Source organism: Drosophila suzukii, chromosome 2R (assembly GCF_043229965.1).
Source record: "Drosophila suzukii chromosome 2R, CBGP_Dsuzu_IsoJpt1.0, whole genome shotgun sequence".
In the NCBI taxonomy this organism is placed as follows: Eukaryota; Metazoa; Arthropoda; class Insecta; order Diptera; family Drosophilidae; genus Drosophila; species Drosophila suzukii.
This window is the reverse complement of record NC_092081.1, coordinates 6929194-6945256: the sequence shown is the minus strand read 5'-3', so window position 1 is coordinate 6945256 and position 16063 is coordinate 6929194. Positions and strand designations below refer to the sequence as shown.

At 43.2% G+C, this 16063-nt stretch overlaps 6 protein-coding genes across 7 annotated transcripts; 3 read left to right on the top strand and 3 right to left on the bottom strand.

Moving 5' to 3' along the window:
* The first annotated feature begins 718 nt into the window (after window positions 1-718).
* LOC108017800 (nucleolar protein 9) lies at window positions 719-2887 on the top strand. Its single transcript, XM_017084945.4, has 2 exons — window positions 719-985; window positions 1049-2887. Exons 1-2 carry the CDS (start codon window positions 796-798, stop codon window positions 2833-2835), a joined length of 1977 nt encoding a protein of 658 aa, XP_016940434.3. The 5' UTR covers window positions 719-795; the 3' UTR covers window positions 2836-2887.
* Window positions 2888-3053: 166 nt separating this feature from the next.
* sPLA2 (secretory Phospholipase A2) lies at window positions 3054-3822 on the top strand. Its single transcript, XM_017085736.4, has 2 exons — window positions 3054-3391; window positions 3459-3822. Exons 1-2 carry the CDS (start codon window positions 3090-3092, stop codon window positions 3715-3717), a joined length of 561 nt encoding a protein of 186 aa, XP_016941225.3. The 5' UTR covers window positions 3054-3089; the 3' UTR covers window positions 3718-3822.
* On the bottom strand, window positions 3811-4969 carry LOC108018218 (phospholipase A2 large subunit). Its single transcript, XM_017085737.4, has 2 exons — window positions 4418-4969; window positions 3811-4361 (listed from the first exon to the last, which is right to left on the bottom strand). The coding sequence occupies exons 1-2, from the start codon at window positions 4660-4662 to the stop codon at window positions 4094-4096; spliced, it is 513 nt and encodes a 170-aa protein (XP_016941226.3). The 5' UTR covers window positions 4663-4969; the 3' UTR covers window positions 3811-4093.
* On the bottom strand, window positions 4784-5858 carry kappaB-Ras (NFKB inhibitor interacting Ras like 1). The gene is made up of 2 exons (XM_017085734.4): window positions 5671-5858; window positions 4784-5612 (listed from the first exon to the last, which is right to left on the bottom strand). The coding sequence occupies exons 1-2, from the start codon at window positions 5782-5784 to the stop codon at window positions 5121-5123; spliced, it is 606 nt and encodes a 201-aa protein (XP_016941223.2). The 5' UTR covers window positions 5785-5858; the 3' UTR covers window positions 4784-5120.
* Window positions 5859-6468: 610 nt separating this feature from the next.
* Window positions 6469-12389, bottom strand: Fa2h (Fatty acid 2-hydroxylase). 2 transcript variants are annotated; one of them, XM_017084969.4, is made up of 4 exons: window positions 12240-12389; window positions 9991-10352; window positions 7263-7490; window positions 6469-7197 (listed from the first exon to the last, which is right to left on the bottom strand). In XM_017084969.4, the coding sequence occupies exons 2-4, from the start codon at window positions 10327-10329 to the stop codon at window positions 6709-6711; spliced, it is 1056 nt and encodes a 351-aa protein (XP_016940458.3). In that variant the 5' UTR covers window positions 10330-10352; window positions 12240-12389; the 3' UTR covers window positions 6469-6708. The 2 variants fall into 2 exon arrangements, with proteins under 2 accessions (XP_016940458.3, XP_070851117.1); XM_070995016.1 differs by lacking the exon at window positions 12240-12389 and adding an exon at window positions 10668-10746.
* LOC108017818 (uncharacterized) lies at window positions 7879-9989 on the top strand. Its single transcript, XM_017084968.4, has 5 exons — window positions 7879-8059; window positions 8134-8602; window positions 8664-8971; window positions 9370-9528; window positions 9584-9989. The coding sequence occupies exons 1-5, from the start codon at window positions 8002-8004 to the stop codon at window positions 9754-9756; spliced, it is 1167 nt and encodes a 388-aa protein (XP_016940457.3). The 5' UTR covers window positions 7879-8001; the 3' UTR covers window positions 9757-9989.
* Window positions 12390-16063: the final 3674 nt, after the last annotated feature.

The following is a 16063-nucleotide window of genomic DNA, read 5'->3' as shown; positions in this document are numbered from 1 at the left end:
TGTGTGTTTTTTGTTCTCCCATTATTATTTCTAATCCTTGTGCTGTCAATGCCCTTTTGACAGTTTTCACGCCAATGACAGATTGGTAAACCTAGCTGTTCAGGAGCCTTACCATTAAAGAGAATGGCACAATGTGTCCATTTGTAATCAACTTACGATACTGACTAAAAATATTTTAAATGACTTAAAATTGAAAATTAACTTTTACAATTTTCATTTGAGGCTTGAAAACAAACTTTTTAACTAAGCCGCTGCGTTTTGCCTAAAAACCAAATCCACATTTGATCAATTATAAAGTTTGTGCGATAAACGTGCTAACAGTAACAATTACATTCGTCAAATGGTTTAAGTCACATTTTTTATTATTTTATTTATTACTAAAATAAAATACATAAAAAGACGTATACATTTCTGAACCAAGTGAAAATGTTGTATTTTAATTATATTCCAATAGTAAACATGTCCAATCTTCATATTTTCAGTCGTTTCAAATAACATTTTATGACCAGTTTAGAAACGTTATATGTACAGGCCGCTTCGATTATTATTTTTGAGTACCAAGATAAAAGCATATAAAACGTGCTCAAAGTCCCGGCTTAGGAAGACCGAATTTAAATTTGACCGCCAAACGGGTAACATATCGATTCATCGGCAAAATAAATCGATATACTTGTGTGCGTGTGACCGCCGTCTTTTGTGCAAGTGGTATATTTCCATGAAAGATTGGTATATTTTATACAGCGTGTTCTGGCGCACGTTGAAGTAAATAAATTTAATTTTAAATTTTAAAACATAATGCAGTCAGATGGCAATGCGAAACGCAAGCGGCCCAAGAAGAAGGGCAACCGCTTCATGCGAAACGCCAAGGGATTCGCCAAGCAGGGCATATTCGGCCGGGGCACACACATCGACGATGAGCAGTTCAGCTACTTCATCAACATTCTGGACGCCATGAAAGTGGGATTCGAGGATGTGGAGGAGCGAGGTGAGTGGTGATGATTGCCTCCTAACCATCTCCTTAACTTATCCCAACCATCCATTCCCCCAGTCAACATGGCCAACAATGTGTTCGAGCAGACCCACGACCAGGAGATCCACCTGGCCTCCAATCAGATCGTTTCCAAGGCGCTAGAGTCGCTAGTGGGATTTGTGGACGACGTCCAGTTGGAGCGGTTCTTCAGCAAATTCGGCGAAGGCCTGCGGCCCCTGTGCTCCGATCGGTTCGCCTCACACGTCCTGCAGAAAATGCTCGAGATTGCCTTCCTGCGCGGAGTGGGCAAGTCGGCCATCGTGGAAACCAGCGAAGCAGCTACTCCCAGCAAGCAGGCCAAGCCGGATGCCGCCCAAGTGGAGGAGGAGTACAACTTGAAGGCGGACTTCAGCGAAGATCACCGCGAGAAATGCCGGCAGTTCGTGCTGCGCATCTCGAAGTTCATGTTGAACAATCTGGAGGACTTTGTTTGGGACACCTGCGCTAGTCACATCATGCGCACTGCCATCCTGTGCCTGGTGGGCATGCATGTTCCCAAAATCGCCTTCGAGAAGGGAGGCACCGAGATGGCCAAGCACCGGAAGCTGTATACAGTGCCGGATGAGTGGCAGGAGGTGATGAAGGAGTTTCCCCAGCGACTGGAGATGTGGCCCCAGTTTACGGACTTCCCCTATCAGGAGCACTCCTCCAGCCTGCTGGGTGTCATCTGTTTAGCCCTAAGTGTGGCGGACAAAAGTATGCTCAAGCATTTTGCCAAGAAAATCCTAACGATCGGCCTACTGAAACCAAACGAAGATGACGAGGATAAAAAGGACGAGGACACCAAAATCGAAATCAAGGACGAAGAGGATGGAGAGGCAAAAAATACGGAGGAAGACACTGAAAAGAAGCAAACAGATCCCAACTTACCAAAAGTCTTCCACCATCAGACCTCTGTCATTCTGTTAGAAACAATTTTGAGCGTGGCAGGAGCCAAATTGCTGACCCAACTGTATGCTATGCTCTTCTGCAACCGCATCGGTTACCTATCCAAGCAGCAAGGAACGAACTTTTCAGTCCAGCGTCTGCTGCAGCACATCAAGGAGGTCCCGGATTTCGAGTCTGTCTTCACCGAACTTCAGCCGCACGTGGAGGAGCTCCTTAAAATGGGGTACACCGGCGTGGTGTCCGCTCTGAGTGCAGCGTGTCTACGACTGGGCACCAAGCAGGCTCAGATGATAGCTGCTCTGCAGAGTGCTCTTCACGTCAGCGGCGACAAGGAAAAGTCCAAGCTATTCTTCAACTGCTTGGTCAAGCTAAAGCCTTTTGAAGTGGTTGGCAGCGATGAGTCGGGTTTCGTTCATCTGCACGGTTCGCTTATTGCTCAACACGTCCTGCAGTTTAACAAACCCATCTTTCTGGTTAACTGCATCCTCGATCTGTCCGCCACCCAGCTGGCTCAGGTCTTTAACACGCCCAATGGCTCTCATATCGTGGACGCCTTCATGCAGAGCAAATTCATTGGCGAGAAATCCCGAGAGCGTTTGATCCGCCAGCTGGATGGCTTCTACGTAGACTTGGCCATCACGCGGCATGGTTCCCGCGTCTTCGAAGAGTGCTTTAAGGCCTCTCAAGAGGCGCAGAAGTTGCGCATGGCCAAGGAACTTTTCTCCAAGGCGAATATGCTGAAGGGATCACCGCACGGTCGGATCATCTACACAAAGTACCGCCTGGACACATATAAGCTTTCACCCAGCCAGTGGCAGGAGAGTTTGTCCAAGCATCTGGACGCAGAGCAGCCAAAGGAGGAAAAGCGGAAAAAGGCCAAGACAGCCACCGACGCTTTTAAGGATATACTTAGCTAGTATCTATATTGTTTATCCTAATAAACCGTATATAAAGTAGTGTTAAAGCTAACTCTGGGTCGAAACTGAGTTATTTTGTAGTTGAATTCTTTCCAGTTAGAGCATTTACGTATATATTCAATGTATAGGTGTGTAATTTGAGAATAAGTGAGGTAAATTGTTATATTTATTTTTGGCCGTCCTTATCAACCGGTGTATAAGCGACTGAAATTTACAAATTCAAACAGTTGTATTGCGACTGCCGAAGTTTAGACATGTGGCTGCTACGCGGATTGTTCTTTTGTGGTCTTCTGGCCATGGCATTGGCCTTTGGAGATGAAGCAATTTTCGAGGACGAGGACATCTACAACCAGGCGCTACCACCAGTTCCCCACACAGGGATCACGGTGCCCGGTACCAAATGGTGCGGACCGGGCAACACGGCGGCCAACTTTGAGGATCTTGGCCGGGAGCGAGAGACGGACAAGTGCTGTCGGGCTCACGACCACTGCGACGAGATTATCGAGTCCCATGCTGAACGCCACAGTCTGCCGGCCAACACGGACTGGTTTCCCATGTAAGTGGAGGCTCCCCTGAAATCCCTTATCGATTTTGTGCACATTGACTATCGACATCCGATTTAGCCTCAAGTGCACCTGCGAACAGCAGTTTATCAATTGCCTGCAGGCGGTGAACAGCCTCACCTCCAACACACTTGGTCGGATTTACTACGGCACCCGGAGCAAATGTTTCGACAACGGATATCCCACCATCGAGTGCAAGCAATACCAGGAGGGCACCTTCCGAAAGCGCTGCATCCGGTATAAGGTGGACAAGACGAAGGCCAAGGTTTGGCAGTTCTATGACATGCCGTTCTTCACGATCTCAGCGTCGACGGGCTGACCCCAAAACGAAGATTTGTAGAAATTTTGCAAGACTTTGAGAATCGCACTTTCTTCTGATTTTTAAAACATACAAAAACACAATACACATATATTTTAAAGGCCAGTGTTATTTTATTTTGTAAGGCTTTGATATAAGGACCGTACATTAACAAATCCCAACGATTTAGTAATATTTTATTGACCTAGTGTTTTGAAAACACCAACAGAAAATTTTCATAAGAAGTGTTTTCAGGCCAGACGAACAAGTACATATATTTTTACAAATTGATCACACAATACTCCCACCATCATAATCCTAATCATGATCAGCTTCCATTTCAGTACAATCGTTTGTAAACAGTCAAGTGGTTATCGCCGGATGTCAAAGCTCAATCTCAGGAATCCTCCTCACTGCCGCTGACGTGTGTGTAGAGTGCCAAGTCGTAGAACTGCCAGCGCTGCGGCTCACCTTCGTCCACTCGGTAGCTGAGACATCGCGTCTCGAACAGATCCGCCTGCTTCTCCCGGCAGGAAACGATGGGGTGTCCGTAGCCAAAGCAGACATCCTTGGTACTGAAGTAAATCTTGCCGAGAGTCAGGGAGTGCCCGTTGCGCAGGGCGGTGAGACAGCTGCGAAAGGCAGCCTCGCAGGCACAGGAGAATCTGCGGGGATTGCACGCTTGTTGAGCCAAGCCCTTAACCAAGTGATTCACTCTTACATGGGGAAAACTCCGTCGTTCCGCAGACCAAAGGCATCTTCTTGCGGCGCAATCTTCTCATCACAGTTGTCGTGCGCCCGACAGCACATGTCCACCTCCCGCTCAGTGCCGAGATCGTCATAGCTGGTGGCAATGTTGCCAGGACCGCACCACTTTGTTCCCGGCACTGTTATGCTCAGTCCCACAGCCACATGGCTGGCACAGATCAGCGCAAGAGCAGCAAGAAAGGCGGCGCGGTGAAACATTGCTCACTAGAAGGGGGCTGGCAGACGACTGATTCAAGGGGATTTCCGCAGAAAAGAAATTCGGTAAGGTTACTTAATCACTACGCCGTCGTTTGAGTTGCGATTGAACATTGAATACTGATTACGCTTAATTCTCTGCCCATGAGATGAGACATTTAGATACAATAAATACTAGATACAATTGAACAGTCACAAACAGATAGACATAAGTACAAGTGGCGCGGGCTCTGGCCCTAATTAAAGTTCAGCGGTAGACACAAGGCAAGTAGACACTAAACTGATTCATATAAGTACGGTTGGGTGTCCGAGAAACCTCCTAATCTTGTAGTGCACTTTGAGCAAAAGGTCTTAACATTCTGGGGCACTGATACTTCAGGGCATTTTTAAAAATTCTCAGAGGTTTCTGGGACACCCACAATAAAATAAAACTACACTAAAACTTCGTGGTCATCAGGTCATCATGCCTCGCTCTTCTGCCGATTCTGCATGACCTGCCGCAACTGGGGGAAAGTGCTCTTCGTCTGCGCGGGATGCAGGCGGGCGCACAGCGAGGTGAAGGGTTCGTAGAGGGAAGGCCGCTCCATGGCATTCACCGTGTAGTGCTTGATGCGCTCCCGCTGGCACCAGATGTTGGCGCGGTCCATGACCTTCTCGACCGGATTGGGCGCGGCACGAGCCCGCACGTTGGCTAGCACCACGACGGGAATCTCCTTTTTCTCCTTGTGCTTCTCGATGTCCGTCTTGATGTCGGCCAGCATGTCCAGGCTGCGCGGATCCATGGGATCGTAGACCAGGACAAAGCCGTCTGGGAACTGGAGGTAGTGGCGTGGCAGCTGCTGCTGCTCACCCTGCAGACCAGCAGTGTCGTAGATGCGCAGCGTCTCCCGAGCTCCACCTCTGCCCGTGTCCACACTGGCCACGTAGATATCCTCAATGGTTGGGTGCAGTTCCTGCAATAAATTCTGGATGATGACGAGCCACCAGTTATCATTGGAGACACCCACTCACCGTTTCCGGATTGACGTGGCCGTAGACCAGCTGCTCGATCAGCGCCGTCTTGCCCACGCCCTTCATCCCGCACACCAGCACTTTCCCGACCTTGCCAATTTTGGCATTTAGCATTATTCCAGCAGGAGAAATGGGGACCACAAAAAATAAACAAAACTTTCTTTTGGGGAATTTGCTAGTGTGACCAAGCGTCAAAATCGATATATTGTTGGTATTCGTAAGTGAAATTTCGATTGGAACAAAACCCGCGTAATTTAAATTGGTATTTGAGGTTTTAAATTATATTTAACCATATTTAATTTAATAGAAAAAAATTGTGAAATATAAGCAAGCTTTCTCACATTAATAAAGAGTTTTCAGAACATCACGATTTATTTTAAAAAAGTATATACATCTCTTTTCATTTAAATTTTCATTTTAAAACCATACACAGTTGTAAGTTAATTAAAAAGTATTTTATGTTAGGCCGATTCATAAATCGAAATTTAATAATACATCGGACATAACAACAATCGGTCATAAAAAATTGACATAACATAAATAGTTATTTTAAGACACATACCCATAAAACTTTGGTTCGGTTTCAACAAAAGGTTTTTTATTTTATGAATCGATTTAACCTAAATTTTAAAACTTATAATCATTGATCGTAAAACAAAGTCGCTTTGCACTGTTTCAGTGATATTTTTTTTAGCAAGGCTACATCGAAGAAAAGATACTGGGCCCAACCATACTTCAGAATTTAAGATATATATTAATTAAATTATGTTATATTTAGTAAGCAGAAAGGATAGTCAATTTGTTCTTTGGTATCATTGGAAGTTTATTCCTTTTAAATAGAAATCAGTAAAAGACTTACAAATTATTCTTAATCCTATTAGTAATAGGCTATTACTCAGTATCTAGCCTAAACAAAGCTGTAGAAAATCGAATGTAGCCGATTAAATTAAATTGGTTGCTCCGTGTGAAACTCTGTTGCATTGAAAACTGAGTTTATTTTGTTCTATAGTAGCACTGTGTGAAAGCTTTTGGTTGCGGCTAGGACCAGCGCAGTTGGTATTTCAGCTTGCGAAGATGTATTCTCGTTTTGAAGACGACATCCCACAGCGGACTGCTGATTCCGTATCCGAGGGTTTGGTGCGAGAAGTGGTGGTGCTGGTGATATCGCTTCAAGTGCACAAAGGCTCTATTAGTGGGATTTCCGTAGTGCAGGTAGTAGTGGATCATATCGTAGCACAGATATCCGGTCAAAGCTCCAGAAAGGACCACACGCGGGCTCAAGAGGATGAAGCTGAGCGGCGTATATATGATGGTGGCGAGCAGTGCCCCGGGAAGAGGAGGGAACACCAACCGCATTGGATCGAAGGGCACCTTGTGGTGAAGTCCGTGGATCATGAAGTGGAAGGTGCATATCCAACTTCCGCTGTTGCTGTTCAGTTTCACGTGGAACACCCAGCGGTGAAGTGAGTACTCCAGGAAGGACCATAGGAGCACACCAAACAAAAAGTAACCGACGAACGATGCAAGCTGAAAGATGATGGTAAAGTTAGAAGGCCTTGTTCCGAGGGCTTTATGATTCAAGGGATGCACACCTGACTCCTATCCTGCCAACTGCTGACCAAGTCCTCCCACGCACATCGGATGATCACTGGTATCCAGAATAGGGGCACCAACCACCAGGGCGTCTTCGTGCACATCTCCAAGTACCAAGGACCAAAGAGTCGCAGTGGCCTGTCCACCGGCTTGTGCACCCACTCATCGTAGCACTCAGTTATGTTGGCGATCTGTGGTAACATTGCCTTCGACCAGTCCACCAAGTGCTGGAATGGAAATATTCAAAAATGATTTTTAAAGTTATTATGAGAGTATCTATTCTTCAATATTTTGACTGAAATATTTAATTTATTAAAAACGGATATACCTAGAACCCATTAATATTGTTATAGCTGTTAAATTTAACCTAAATATTTTCGACTTAAATATTTCGACTTAATAATTAAAAGTTAGAGGTTCAGAGGGCACAAATTTTAAATTTTTGTATCATTCCATTCATTTATTTTCATTCCTTAAAATATGTTAAGCAATATCTGAGCTCTGAATACCGTTACTACTGTTAAGAGTGACCATCTACAGCCACCGACCCCAAAACCGATACGTATTCGATACATAATCGAGTATCGATGAGCAGGCACAATCACAAGCAGCTGGTTCAAAACTGTCATTCAAACCTGTCCTGTACTCCACACATAACGACGCAGTTTCCACTCGCCTAGTCTACAGCATAATTGTACAATTTCAGACGCTTAGCTGATAGTCCGGAGCTGGTGGACCATGTCTAACACTTCAGTTCGCCCCATTCCCACACTGAAGGGTATCTTTTCGGTGCCGCGTAAGAATCTTTTCCAAACAGCCAGTCGGCCTTGGCAACCAATTGGTAATTTGTTTTGGTCTTGCTTCCCACAGGCCCCACACCGTCCAGAAACTTTCTCAAGGAAAACAAGGTAAGCCTCCGCTCGCTGGAGAAGTCCACCAGCCAGAAGTTGGCCGCCAAGGAACCAGTGCGTCCGAAATGGATGCCACCGCTGCGCCGCACTTCCTCCGAAGTGGGGGACTCTAAAGCGGATAAGCCACCGGTCAGGGGCAAGCCTGGACAACAGAACTCGCTGCAGAACACCCGCAGCAACTCGCGTTCCCAGCACCAACTGGCGGTGGCCATTCCGGCGGATGGTGAACGCTTCGATGGCCTGGAGGATCGTGATCCCCTTCTATACGACCCCTCGGAGGAATTCGAGGTCGACCATATCCCAGAGCCTTCATCCGACCCATCTTCGGATCGCTGCCTATCGTGCGGCACCAATCGCAGCTCCACCAGCATCGGCATTCAGACCGAGGACATAACTGACGAACTGTATCTCACAAATGCACTTAAAAAGTAAGATTCCTTGGGCCAGACCTTAAACAATAGGTATCTAAAGAGTTTGTCTATTCCCCAGATGCAACTTTGATAGTCAATCCGTGATGGAGGATCCACGCACAAAGTACGACGATAACTATAACCCTATGCGCTATGAAAACGAGAAGGATTTGGAACAGCTGCCGCTTTCAGCGCGCTCGAACTCGTCGAAACAAAGCCGCTTCCACATGTCCGAAATGGAGGCCATGCCCATGGCGGAGAATGAGCCAATGAACTACGGCGCCTCGGACGATGAGGCACCACTCAGTGCCCGTAGTCGCTTCACCACGGCCTCCAATGTCACCACCATCACTTCCAAGTCAAAGCGTCGTGAGCACAAGCTGGGATGTGAGTATACTTATCACCTTAACTTATTTCTAAAAAAAGCACCACAAAATTTCGTATCGAATTCTCAATATATTGCTAGATATGAAAGTAATTATTTCATAACTAAGCATATCCTTGCCAAGTTTCGTTCTCCATATTTTTGCTGCTAGCTTGACTAAAAAAGCTATACTAAAAAATCAGGCTAATCACATTTTAAAGATAATTTAGTTTCCTTCTATTTAACCCAACTGTTTCTCTAGTTGTTTTCTAGTTCAAAAGGTCTTTGCAATAACGCTTGTAGTTTGAATCATCAAAAGTAATAAAATACACCTTAAAAATTAAACGGGGTATAACTTTGATAATTCAAATTTAATTACTATAAAGTAAAGTAACTAAATGAAGTATTATTCTTTTGACAGCTCGGGATGAGGTGCGCTTGCCGCGTTACTTGGAGAAACAGAAACGCGAAAAGGCCGTGGCCAAGCAACTGGCTGACTCGCAGGACCCCGACTGTCCCCGTGGTCATGTAGTGCTTAGCGATCAGGATCGATTGACCCATCTTACCAATGCCAAGAAACGTGAGTTAGTGTGATTTATAAGAAAGAAACATGCTAATGCCAGGGTATTTAACAGGCTACGAACAGCTTGTAAATGAGCTAAATCACATGCCCATGACCGCACAGACTTTGCGGGTGCAAAACCGCAAGGCCGAGATCGACAGGGAGTTGACCATCGTTGAGGAGGACATCCGCATATACTCGAAGGCGAAGGTCTTTGTGCCGGCCAACAAGTCGCGCCAACTGTAGGAACGTGTGGAGCACTCAAAGCACTGAAACATTCCATCGACTGACTGACCACTGGGAACTAGGATTTCCAAAACACGAGTGTGCCTTTCCAAAACATGCCTTACGTTAATTATATTTTATTAGTGCTGAGCTCTGGATTGCGGGCAGCCTCGGAAATAAGCTGCCCAGCCTAATAATCGATCCCATGAGCCAGCAAAATAGAGTTACAGATTAAAAGAAGCTCATCGAACTTACCTCCATGCTCTCGTCCACCTGGTTATTGTTCTTGTCCTCGGTTTCCCTCGCCCGGTGTCGTAGCTCCTCGTCACCATTCCGAAGCTCAGCTTCTGTGTGGCCTGACTTTGTCTTTCGAGAATCATCCGGGTCGATCTTGTACTCCCTCATCAGGTATATGGCCGCATCTGAGTGTGGCGGCGCCTTCAGAAAGCGAGCAGTCATGTCCCCGCTATTCAGACCCTTCAGGGTGTTTATGCCGCCCGGATGCTTGTGCAAAAACCTGGACAGATCGTAATACTGCTGGCGATACTTCACTATGAACTGGTCGTTCGTCTCCGCTTCCTTGTTTGTATCCATGTCGATGGGCTTCGATTTGGCAACTGCAATGCGAAAAACAATCGGATAAGCCTTTGTTCCTGTGCGAGCATATTGTAGTCACAGATTATCTCCTAAATTAATTAGTTTGCGTGCCTAGTAGCTACACGATGTCATGTTGTTGAACCTCATATATTCTTTATCGGAAACGGTCAATTTAATATAAAATGCACTTGGGTCATTTTATCAATGCTCTCGAAATTTAGAAGGTCCCTATTGGGAGTAATGAATGACTTAAAAGCAATTAATAAATATGTCCGTCTTATACAAAACTTTAAGTAAATAAAAAATGTGTGCTTACTTAAGCATGCATGTTCAACCTTTAATATCGAGAGTATATAATGAACTGAATAAGGAACGCAATCGCTGACCGTCAAGAACCATTTTATTGTTCACGATAAAATTCTAAAAGTGTTAAAAAACCCAATACTCATGTCATAATCTGATTACAATTCGGAAATAAAATAAAGAAAATGAGAAAAAGAGCTGATTCGGTTAGTATTAATATCAAAAAAAATATTAGTGAATATTTGACCAGATTGTTTTGATGCAGCTATAAGTTTTACACAGTCGTCTGATTCTGATATTATTTAGAAAAAGGGCTTTATTTTTTATTGCTGGTCAGATAAATATGTTGGTTATATACACGTTGTAGTATAACATTGTGTTGATTATTATATAAAGATTGTCGAATAACATATCAACTGCCGAAAGTATGATAAGGTAATCTATGGACACCGGAGAATGTCTGCACATATGAGAAATTGATTCAAGTCAAAATTAGGTTTATGCTTTTAAGGCTATCCAAAATTCTTTGAATTATTGTAGGGGCTATAACATATACCCTTAAATTCTAAATTTGGAAAACGTTGATTAGATTGGTCTGGGAAACACTTGTACTGCCATGCCTGCAGAACATTTGTTTAATTGTTTCAGTAATCGATGTAATTACAGCGATTAGGAAATCAATTGCGGGCTATAAATGCAACCTGCAGAACAATGTAGAAATGCACCGGAGGCCTTTTTTTCTACTTGCGGTCAGGGGGTATACGTTCTAGTGAACTTGGCATTCCCAATGCGCGCCAGATGTTTCATTCCGCAGATGATATGCCAATATGGAATCCGCACAAACATTTCCATTCTTCACGGACTGGGGACTTTGCCTTCTGTCTACGCGCCAAGTTGAGCGTCGCCATTCCACCGACGATGTTGCTCCGACCGTGTAGTTTTCACTTATCAAATATCAGGGCTGATAGGAGAGCCTGTAAGCGCGGGGATTTGGTATGGACGAGTGGGTCGTAGGCGGGTCGTTTGTCAAAGTCGCGAGTGGTAAGTCCCAAATCGGGGTGCACCGATAGACAGGTGGAGCCGTAGAGCAGGTGGTCTGACTCAGACTCGCTTTTTGGGCTGCGTCACATTGATTAATGGTCTGGTCTATCTGACAGATATGCGGATAGGGATAGGCAGGGCAATATCTGCCCGTCCTCATGTCTGGCTGAAGAGACCTTTCTAACACCCATGGACAGTCACACCATTGACGGATAGATCAAACGAAGCCTTCCACTCGTGTTTACATGCGCCTAATGGGTTTTGTTGGGGGAGTGATAATGGAAAGCAATGCTTGTCCTAGAACTATACAGCTTTATCTATCCGGGTTAGCTGTACCGTGGTTTGAGACACCTGTAGGTACCGAGCGGTCAGGGTGGGTCGAGGGGTATCTTATCACTGGTGAAAAAATATTGAAGAATGCCTGCACAAAGATAGTTTACTATCTTAACTCATGGCTAAAGCTCGGCGGTCCAATTTGCACTTTTTCGGGGCAATCTAGTGCGTAATGTACCCTCGCAATTTGCATAATTTTAGAGTCTCTTAGTGTGGGATTATTTATTTACCGAAGACGCACTGCTTAGAGTAAATACTAGGGTCTAGACCGGATTATAAATTGGCAGCGGAGCCTCGGACCGCACGCAATGCAATGCAACTAACGACTGAACTATGGCCCACCCACCCAATACACCCGCGGCGTCGACGCCGACTGCGCTGCCCCGGTGCTATCTTCTAGTTACTAGCTCTACCTTAGCTCTACCTTAGCTCTACCTCTAGCCCCGAACCACTAGCCATTGGCGCTCCTGACACTGCCACAAAATAAGCGGACCACGCAGTGTGAACGATAAGATAAGCCCGCAAGCTAAGGCTGTAATATTCATAGTTCCAGATAAAGCTCTCTCCGGAGAGGGTCCGCCGGTTCATGCTTACCGGCTTTCTGCGGCCGAAATGTACCGAACCCTTATCGCACGATATGCTAGACACCAATATAGAGTGCTCTAATTTCGCTAAACAATCCTGACGTAGATCTCGATAACGATAAACGCGCGGGCGGACAACTATTTGGGGATTTGTTATCAGGACTGAGTCACGGGTTAGAGATTTGATTTCGGGAATTTGAAATGACTCACTTTCAAAAACCATCCTTTGATCGAATAAAGATACTCTTCAAGAATGAGACATATTTAAGTGTATTCAATTAAATATTAAATACTGGAATTCAATATATAAAAATTTTAGAACTTAAACTATACTTATGTTTTGATTTTTTTTATGTTTTCAAGTATAACAGAAAATATTGTTGTAAAATTAATGGTTATTGGTCGGAGGATCATTTGCTTATATCAGCACTGAAAGAATATTATTTTTAAATATGTTTTTTGATTGCTTAACTATTTTCTTTTTATAATAGACTATTATATGGTTCATTTATTCTTGGAAGATAGAATTTGTACCTTGATAAAGGCAACCTTTAAAACTATCAGGAAAGATTAAGGCCTAAGCTTTTACGCTCCGCAATAAAGTGGTTTTGTGAAGTTTAAACTGATTCTTCCTATGTGACAGGCGTTCGATTAACGTTAATCTGAGTGTACACATTCTATGACGATAGCTCTTTAAGCATTACAAACTTCTGAAAAAAATATAATACCCTCTGCAAGGGAATTATAAACCTTGTCCTCGACTAAGTAAAAGAGTGAAATTAACCATACATAGTATAATACAAAAAAAAACGAAATATATGTATTTTGTATTTAAATAGGCTGATATAAATAACAATGGCAAAAAAACATGCTTATCATATAAAAGAAGTCGATTAAGTGGTTAACAGTTGGGAAAAGCCACAAGACCATCATATGAATGTATGTTTGAGCACCAAAGGTGAATTTGTAGGGCATCTCTTTAGGTTGGAAAACCGCGGAGAAACTCAGTTATTTTATGTACTACCAATAAACACGAACTAGATGCACTGAGATAAAATTGACATATAGAATAACATTTAGGTAAATAATACCTTTATTAAAGAAACATATTTAAGACACAGAAACCCGGTGTTTTGTGTAGTTAAGGAAACCATTTCTGTTGCACCGGCCGAAAGACCCCCATTGGGAGGCCTTGAGAAATGTCAGTCTGTGCCATCAGCTTGACATTTAGGGGCCAAGCCAAGCCCTGTGGCCACCAGTTATTGTCTATCGCAAGGGACTATCTCGGGGAATAAAGTTAATTATGTGTGCATCAATCGCCTGTACTGTTAAATTATCGGCTTAGCCGGAAGGGAATCGATTTGATTGACTTGAGTGCAGGGTCACAACGATAGGTTCCAAGCGCTTTGAGCAGAAACTAATTACTCTCCAACGTGCCAAAGATATCAATATCAATCATGTAGGCCAACTTGCTAGACTGGTAAGCCCAATTAAGCAATAGAGGATAGTGCAGCCAATCCCATTGTGAAGGATGGTTCACTGAAACACATATTAATAATTATTGTATTAACTCGCTTATTCGGTGTTCATATGGGATTTTTATACCCGTTACTCGTAGAGTAAAAGGGTATACTAGATTCGTCGGAAAGTATGTAACAGGCAGAAGGAAGCTGTTCCGACCCCATAAAGTATATATATTCTTGATCAGGATCACTAGCCGAGTCGATCTAGCTATGTCCGTCTGTCCGTCTGTCCGTCTGTCCGTCTGACCGTCTGTCCGTCTGTCCGTCTGTCTGTCCGGATGAACGCTGAGATCTCGGAAACTATGAGAGTTAGGCTATTGAGATTTGGCGTACAGATTCCTGAGCTTCTTACGCAGCGCAAGTTTGTTTCAGTAGACTGCCACGCCCACTCTAACGCCCACAAACCGCCCAAAACTGAAACTCCTACAGTTTTGATGCTAGATAGAAAATTTTAACTGAAATGTATTGTTCTCATCAATACCTATCGATTGACCTAAAAAAAAGTTTGCCACGCCCACTTAAACGCCCACAAACCGCGAAAACCTGTGACGCCCGCAATTTGGATGCTAGATGAAAAATTTGAACTGAAATGTATTGGTGTCGTCAATACCTATCGATTGATCCAAAAATAAGTTTGCGACGCCCACTCTAACGCCCATAACGCTTAAATCTGTCTACCGCCGGTAGGTGGCGCATTTTAATTTCGCTTTGCTGCTTGCATATCTCCATTTCCCTTTGAGTAACGGGTATCTGATAGTCGAGGTACTCGACTATAGCGTTCTTCCTTGTTTTTTTTGAAAACAATGCGTTTTAGGGTCTGCGCTATGGCTTCAAAGTTTATCACTTATATGCAACCTTTGCTCAAATATAATATTTTCAGTCAGGTGGTCTGGACTTAAATAAAAAGTCCTTTGTTTCAAATTCGACTTATGTTTTCCAACAAACAAACATTTTGTTATTTGTGTAGATTCTTTACTCTTATTGAAAATTTGAAGGGGAAATCGATTTTTTTGTAAAAAATGTTTACTAGAACACACGTTGTATGAGTAATTTATAAAGGAACTTTCAGATAGAAAGTCTAGAATACATGTTGCATGAGTGATTTTTAAGAGAACTTAGAGATGTTAATATTCAAATAAATTTTTTGGCACACTTTAGAATTGAGAATTGAGTAATAGATTTCATTTTTCGGACCATCCTAAAAAACAAATGTAGAAAAGAGAGGGTAAGGGACAGTTTAACGTATTTAAAAAAATTCCCTTTCATTCCATTAATAACAAAATGGTAAGATGTTGGTATCCAACAAACGAAATCAATATAAGAAAACTTTTTAAAGGCATTACATTACTTTGAAATGCGTAAAACAATTATGTGAAAGTGCTTTGAGGTGCTGGTGTAACGATCTAAGAGACGACAAAAACTATATGTCCACGATAAGGATGCGTTGTATTTCGATATCACAGTAGATGGACGAATAAAAAGTTTATTGGGACCACACTCCATATTCCCAAAGGTCTTATCAGAAATATCTGGGGTATAAATGGTGATGTGCTCGTGACATGTTGCCTCATTCGTATGAACATACTTTTGTAGCACAATGCATGGCTACTTTGTTTTTTCCGTCACATTTATTTTTCATAGGTATATTTACTTGATGTCATATTAATTATACGAATCATATTAAATTTATGAATGAGAAATATTTTTAAAAATTCGATGTCTCAAACTTTTCTTTAAACTGAATGTTTTAGATTGTTTTGCGTTCTTACAGTGGCTCTAAAACTTTTTCAAGGCTGTACCAATAAAACATCTAACGCCAGTTTACTTTTTAGGCAGATAATGAGTTAACTTGCTTACTTTTCTTTTAAGTAAAAATTATTGATTAAATGAAACTTTGTTTACTTTGTTATATTTCAGAAATTATATGATGGAGCCATATCCTCAAGC